At 26.8% G+C, this 7,783-nt stretch overlaps 1 protein-coding gene and 1 pseudogene across 1 annotated transcript; both read left to right on the top strand.

The window, feature by feature from the left end:
* Positions 1-494: 494 nt before the first annotated feature.
* On the top strand, positions 495-3,420 carry LOC112599000 (annotated as a pseudogene).
* Positions 3,421-5,528: 2,108 nt separating this feature from the next.
* LOC112598998 lies at positions 5,529-6,746 on the top strand. The gene is made up of 5 exons (XM_025345692.1): positions 5,529-5,636; positions 5,697-5,873; positions 5,932-6,036; positions 6,096-6,594; positions 6,653-6,746. Exons 1-5 carry the CDS (start codon positions 5,570-5,572, stop codon positions 6,693-6,695), a joined length of 891 nt encoding a protein of 296 aa, XP_025201477.1. The 5' UTR covers positions 5,529-5,569; the 3' UTR covers positions 6,696-6,746.
* Positions 6,747-7,783: the final 1,037 nt, after the last annotated feature.

Here is a 7,783-nt window from a genome sequence, read left to right as displayed (position 1 = left end):
AACAAAAAAACAGTTCATAAACATCCGTCAGATAATAGAAAAACGCTATGTATATAACATTACAGATATTCACTGCTTTTTATAATTTATATTATAATATTAAAGCTTTTGACATCGTTAAATGGAATCTTCTATGGTTCATCTAAAAATAAATTAGTGACCCAGTGCACCTAATAGCAATAATAAAAATGGTATATACCAATAACCAAGTGTATATTTACGTTCAGTCCGATCTTTCTAACAATCATCAAATAGAAGAAGTCGAAGACAGGACTACATATTATCACCATTACTTTTTAACATAATAATGGATAATGAATAGTGAGAAAAGCTACACAAAAATGGAATGGAGTAATGTACTTTGGTGGTAAGAACATTTCTAATTTGAAATACGCTGATTCATGGAGCTCTTAGTAAAATTAAAATTATCAATTCAATTTAAAAATATTAATAATATTAATGCATGTGAGTGTTGTAGGTTTTCAAACACAAGTATGTCTAAACCTTCGATATTAGTGACTCACAATAATTTTCCACTAGCAATCATTGGGCAGTTGATGAAAATGTTACGTATATTTTATTTTACTTAAACCATGTTTACATATTTGTTTTAATTACACAACAATATGTAAACTATAATTAAATATACTATATAATTCAATAGGTTTAACTAGTAAATAATCAACAATCCCAGGGACTACACCACTAAACAAGATCTGTTAGATAATCTTTTTGGGAAGTTTGGATTGCTTTTATTCGGTATTAATCTAACTTTAGATGAACAAGTTATCAAAGAAGCAGGTAAATAAGTTATAATATTTTTAATGTTCTGTTAAAAATTGTTTTTACCCGAAAAAGTAAACCAATGTATTAAAAAAAATAAAATCAATAATACCTATAAAATAATATATAGATATAGTGTGTATTTTAAATTATCATAAAGAGTTCTGTATCATAACTTCAATTAATAATATTTAATGATTTTGTAAATAAAAATTATTTAAAAGAATAGAAAATTTTCTCTGCTGTATATCTAGTAGGTGTCGAGTGTAACACATCATTGTGTAGGTCACTGAAAAGGGTGTGTTAATTTGAATTGAATAATAAATAATAATTGTATACAATTCTAAATGAAAACAGTATATCTCTGTCAGTCTAAATTCTATATATTTTTTTAAAGATATTTTGTTTTATAATAATTATATTGTAATAAGTAATTTATTTGTTTTCTTTATAAGTAATACAATATGTTGAATTATTCTTTATTAAAAATATCTCATACATTAACTAGTAATCAATAGAATATATTTTTTTATATAAAATTGCTTGCTAATTTTAATTTATATTTTATAAAAAATAAAACTGTGATTAGGATTTTTAATATTTTTTAATTTCTGTAAAAACAACTTATTAATAACTTTGTATTAAATTTCCAAGACTTTTAACTGATAAACAAATATTTTATTGCACATATTATTTCAAAAAATAAATAAATAAATAAATAAATAAAAAGTTGAAAATTTTAAATATCTTTAAATGACACAAAATTATTTATAATATTTTCAAAATTATATCATATCTATTAAATACTATTATAAAGATTTATTAAATTGATCAGTAAGCAATTCATTTTAAATTACAACTATAAAATAAAACAATTTTTTCGAAATATATTTTTACATAAATATTCCTATTTTTCTTTTGTTATTTTTATTTTCGCCAACTATTTTTAAAAGTACAGCACTACTATGGAGCTTTTACTTTTTAACCCTAGAGTACCAATTATATCCTAAAACTATTATTAAAATTGAAAATTTAAGTATTTTTACTTTGCTACAAAAGGTTAGTGACAAATGCAAAAAATTAAACACACACCAATTAAAAATCAATGCATAATCGCTCTTCTCAGAATCTAAAATTGTATATATTTTTATGAGTTACTGTAATTAGTAATTTAATATTTACGCAACTCTAATTGTTTTTTTATTACATAAAAATTTTATACTAAAAATAAATTTGATTAGATTATATATATTCTACTTTTTTTTTTTTATCTATAGATTTGTTTATTATAAATAATCAGAAATAAACATGTACAAAAATTACATTTTTATAATTCGTTATAGTTTTATTATATTGATTTAGTATTTAACTTTTTTAAATGAAACCATACTTTAGTTTTCTTACTATATTGGCCACAATTTGTAAATTGTATTAATTTTATAAAGTCCGTTAAAATTGTAGAAAATAGATACGTTAAAACTTGTGCGATCTTATCTTCGATACATCTCTTTGATTTAATTTTTAATGATTCTATTCTATCATATTGATCGTTTATTCTTCTTTTTTCCAAGGGTTGAAGGACCGCCTATAATTGATAAATTGATGATCTACCTAAACAGATATAAATTTACATTTTATTCAAGGGAAATATATTAAATCTATTGTAATTCCTAGGTCCTAGTCTTAGAGTTCTTGGTTTAACGTCTATGGGTTACGATTCCATTGAAAAAAATATTCTGAAGAAACGAGGGATTGTATTATGCAACACTGCACTCGCCGCTACAGATAGAATTGCAAAACTCACTGTTAGTCTATTAATATTGCTACAGCAAGAAATTTTCTCGATGCAAACCAACAAATAAAATCGTAAATTTCAAACATAAGTATAATTTAATTTTTAACTTTTTTTTTAACGTTTACAACACATTATAAAAAAAAAAAAAAAAAAAATAGTATTTTTGCTTTTAAAAGACATTAATTGATAGACGATTTTGGTTGAGAAAAAAAAACAGTCTTATTTTTAATTTTATAACTAATAAATAGTAAATACTAAAATTTATATTATGATTATAAAGAAAATATTTAATCATTTGTTCGTACAATAACACATCCAGCAGTTAATGTAGTACAAACAAATTCACAATTTATTTAATTGACTTTATTTAAACTCGCATGCGCTATTAGGTGCAAACGTGTAGTGGTGAATAATTATAACAACATATATAAATAACGACATGACTGATACGTATTTAAACGATTGTAGGGGTAAATTTCCAACAACGGTTGGCATGGGCCTAACGAATTCCATAGTCGCTATAATTGACTGCGGAAACATTGGCATTGCGGTGGCAAAAATGCTGAGCGGGTTCAAATTGAATGGACTACTGTATACAAGCCGTAGACCAAAGCCCAATAGGGTAAGACTGTAGAATCTACAGTGTAGATGAAATGATTTCTATTTTAAAACACTGTTGGGTTTGAATGGCAACTTTTTTTTTGTTATGCCATCAGTGAAATGTCTTTAAGCCTTGTGGACAATTGATGTCGACCGACGATTTAGTTAAATGTAGTGATTACATTATTTTGGGCGATTTTGGCTACAGTTTTGGTGCCCGAAGCCACGTATATCATAAATAAGGATCGACTAGCACTCAGGAAGCCAAACGTTGTGATAATTAATGTGGGCCGTGGCAGTGAGTGTATATATTTAAAAAAATTAGTTAACAGTAATATGAAATAGGAACCGAGTATTATCATTATAAATTATAATTATATTAATTATGCCTGAAAACTATGAAACAATTCTATTTAAATGATGCGTGTCATTTATCTCTGATAAAATAAAATAAAAACTCATGTTTAAAACATGAACTTAACTTCAATCTGATATGTGACAATATCATGTTCATAATTTTAATTTATTTTTTAATGATTGAAATAGAATCATGTAATTTTGTCGTAGATGTATTATACAACAAAGTTTTTATTTTTATTTTAGTTGTGAGTTTATGGCATAATAAATTTTATTTTTTGATTAATTTAAATTTGTATGTATTTATTTGTAATAATATTTTAATGTTGGTTTCCTAGGTGTATAAAAATTTAATAAGTAATATTGGGTCGTAAGCTACTCAGATTGGTGTCCACATTTCTATAACTCGACTATTTTAGAATCTAAAGAAGTATCTACAAGTGATATAAGTATTATCTATATAATCGCATTTACTATTTGCTTTATTTATTATTTGAATATCTGGGTTTATTCCCATCTAAAACTATAATGTATAATAAAGACATAATTAGATTATCAGTATTAACAATGATTTAAATAAAACTAAAAATAAATGTCCAATATTTTAATACGAGTTAATAATAAAATGTTTAGGTTTATAAAATATTAAAATTCAAGATACAAATATGTAAACACTAACACTTTTATATTAATGTACATTATTTTATAGAATTAATTAACTAAGATAATTTCGTCAATACTTTACAAACCAAGCGCATTCGTGGAGCCGGATTAGACGTAATGACTCCAGAACCTCTTCCACTGAACCATCTTTTAATAACTATGGAAAATATCGTTAAAAATTTTGTTGCAGTGAGTTTTAGTCGTGTTAAATAATTACTTTTCTCCCAGTTCACACAAATTTCTTGAAGGCTTTTGAAGACATTTGGAAAACAATAGTATTTAACTGTCGGCCCCATAGTTTTTTTCGTAGATAACTGTTATAAATTAAGGTTATAATTAGTAATAAACAATATTTTGACAAATTCTTTAACCAAATTACAATGTTACATAATCTAAATTTCAAACTCAATTCTTTTTATACGGAATTTTGGATCCAACCCATCTTACGCCCCAGCGTGCATTGTACATGGTACAATTATTAACAGCATTAAATATTTTCAAAGAAATTGATTGATTTTCTAGAAATAAATACATAGGTACTTTCTAAATAAAAACTATTAGCAAGTAGACAATGTACCTTTATATGTGATTAAGGTTAATCATGGTACCTACACGACTAAATTGTGTATTGTAAATTGTATACGTCTATAATGTGCTAAGATTACCATTGACCCGTTTGATCCGTCATTGATTATCGTTGTTTATCCTACGAGATTATAATTCGCGGTTCCGTGTCCAATAGGCTCAATTTAAAATTTTAAAATACCACATAATTTATCAGTCCAGATCATAAAAATAACATCACAAAGGGTAACCCAACGGCCAGCAATTCTAATTATATGGATACTTGTATTAGACATATAAGACTGTAGACTATATTATTTTGTACGAGATTAAAATTTTTGGGCTTATTAAAAAGATTTATTATACTTTTCGTTTAACAACCATTGATCTTATATAAAAATAATGGTTTTTGTTTTTTAGACAACTATGAAAATTTCTTTGAAGGATTTGTTGGCTAATAAATTTATTTTACTACACAACAACACGTGTACGTCACGCAATGTAATATAATATTATATTATAATATTTTTGTAAAGAACATATTAATAAATTACATTACTTGCGCTATCTACCTGTAAATGATTAACAGTCACTCACACATCCTATACGATAGAGTGCATAACATTACTAGAGAATAAAACTAAATATTAATAAAACAGGTACTTACAAGTTGCAATTGCCAATCTATAAATAATCTTGAAATATGCATATTTATTTTTGACATGATTAATTTTATTCTAGGTGCATAGGGTCCTACAATTCAACCAATCGCCCTGGCTTGCCGAATTTATAAATTTAAACACCGAAATGAGAAAAAAAGCTTTGAACGATTTTGAGAAAGACTTCTTCAAGCTTATGAATAATAGTATTTTTGGTATTTTTTATAATTTTTGTGTTTATTCAATTTTATACTAATCCTTTTTAAAATCGATAGGTAAGACTATGGAACAAGTTAGACGAAGGATACTAATGGAGCTTGTTTCAAACGAAGATAGAGTGCAGAAACTTATCAACTTGACCACATTTAAATATGCGACACCATACAACGAAAACCTGAGTGCTGTAACAATGGAGAAAAAAATTATAAAATTCGACAAACCTATTTATATTGGTATGTATCATAGCATGTATATTACATTCTTATAGATATTTAATAATTCTTCCCACAGGCTTAGCTGTGTTGGATATATCAAAGACAAAAATGTACGACTATCACTACAACGTGATGAAGAGGCATTATGGTGATCAAATCGAGCTGATGTACACTGACACCGGTAAATTAATAAATTAATATATATTTGTTTCATACATAATTAAATAATTGTTATTATAGATTCACTGGTATATTATATCCACACTGATGACTTTTACGAAGATCTTGCAAGGAACGCCAATCTACTCGACCGTATGGATACTTCTAATTTACCACGAAACCATCCGTGTTATATTGCTGAGAGGAAAAAGATCCCGGGTCTATTTTCAGATGAGACTGACGGCCATATTATGACGGAGTTTTGCGCGCTCCGTGCTAAATCCTACGCTTATAAAATCCAAGGATTGGATGATATGAATGTGAAGGAGCAGATCCGTGCAAAAGGCGTGAGGGGTCATGTGGTTAAGAACCATATGACATTTGAGGGTCATCGGGCATATTTGTTTGAAGGTATGGAGCCGGGTGTCAATAATAGACAGCTGAATATGTGTATACGTTCATTCAAACATCAATTGACGACTGTCCAGACCGATAAAATAATATACAACAATTATGATGATAAGAGGGTGATACTAGAAGATAAAATCCATACCCTAGCTCACGGTCATTTTAGAATAGAGTAAGTTTTTTAAATTGTTTTTAAATTATCAAAATTATATTATTTATAAATTTTACAGGGACGCAGAGTTGGCTGAAACTATGGTTGAAAACGAATTTTAGGCCTTGTGTAAAATTTTTAAAATACTCTGTACATAAATAGTGTAAAATGAAAACAATTTCATGAAATATAATTGTATATATTTTAATTTGTAAATACTTTGACATAAATAGTTTAAATTTTATACCAGATATTTGTATATACTTTGTATTAAAATGTTTACCTTGTAAATGTTAGCATGTATTATTATTTACCGCCAATTACACATGGTTATTCAAATACTTGTACACTGACCAATAGGGAAATTTTATTTTCTCATAATAAATATAATATGACGGCACAATCTTATAACCCAGCACTGGAATGATGTACATTTAAAACGTCTAGGATTGTTTTTGATAGAAATCAGTGTATAAATAATGTAGTTTTTGTTAACCCACACATGTATAGGGCATAGGCGTGACCAAAACATTTTTTTAAATAGTGCACTCAATTTATTGTTAAATCCATCTCATTTTATCAGAACATTAAATTTTAAATTTTATTATCATAACAAAATAAGTAAAGAATATAAATAGCCCACATAGATAAGTCTTCAGTAGATATAGTTTAATAATAAGACGTTAGGTATAGTACACATCTGTTGTGTAACCTAACCTGCCGCATTCCCAAGTCTGGTGTACTTGGCCAATATTTGGTACTGGTTGTTACTTACCATGCCGTCGGATCAGCATACTTATACAATTATTTGTTACTGGTGCCGTTTCCGAAGATTGTCGGTAAATATGACACAAGTCAAAGGAACGGTCAGTACTCAGTATACTTATATTACTGATCCCATGACTGATTTATTATGTAGATCAGGAAAAATAGTAGCATGCCAACTTTGGTCCAGATCCAATGACGTCAAAGTTTATGAGTACTAATATTAAATAATATTATATTATGTAATAATTATACATTGTTATAATTTTTTTTTTTTTTTACCAAAAAACACAAAAGTGAAAATATTAAAATATCGCCTCCACCAGGGACATAATTACAGGGATAGATCCCCCATATGCTGTATTTATTTATTTATTTATTTATTGTTATTTCTTATCTTAATTTTAAGTTTAAATACAAATTTATATATTATTACGAACCAAAA

Source organism: Melanaphis sacchari, unplaced genomic scaffold, assembly GCF_002803265.2.
Source record: "Melanaphis sacchari strain LSU unplaced genomic scaffold, SCAv2.0 Contig4_pilon_pilon, whole genome shotgun sequence".
Taxonomy (NCBI): domain Eukaryota; kingdom Metazoa; phylum Arthropoda; class Insecta; order Hemiptera; family Aphididae; genus Melanaphis; species Melanaphis sacchari.
Note: the sequence above shows the minus strand (reverse complement) of the source record. Positions and strands in the feature narration are given on the sequence as shown.

What these genes read in the sequence shown, in the direction of transcription:
- LOC112598998 (XM_025345692.1), top strand. Translation starts at nt 5,570, where the DNA reads ATGAGAAAAAAAGCTTTGAACGATTTTGAGAAAGACTTCTTCAAGCTT. An exon ending in TATGAATAATAGTATTTTTG is followed by an intron (nt 5,637 to 5,696) that starts GTATTTTTTATA and finishes TAAAATCGATAG; the next exon opens with GTAAGACTATGGAACAAGTT. An exon ending in GCTGATGTACACTGACACCG is followed by an intron (nt 6,037 to 6,095) that starts GTAAATTAATAA and finishes TTGTTATTATAG; the next exon opens with ATTCACTGGTATATTATATC.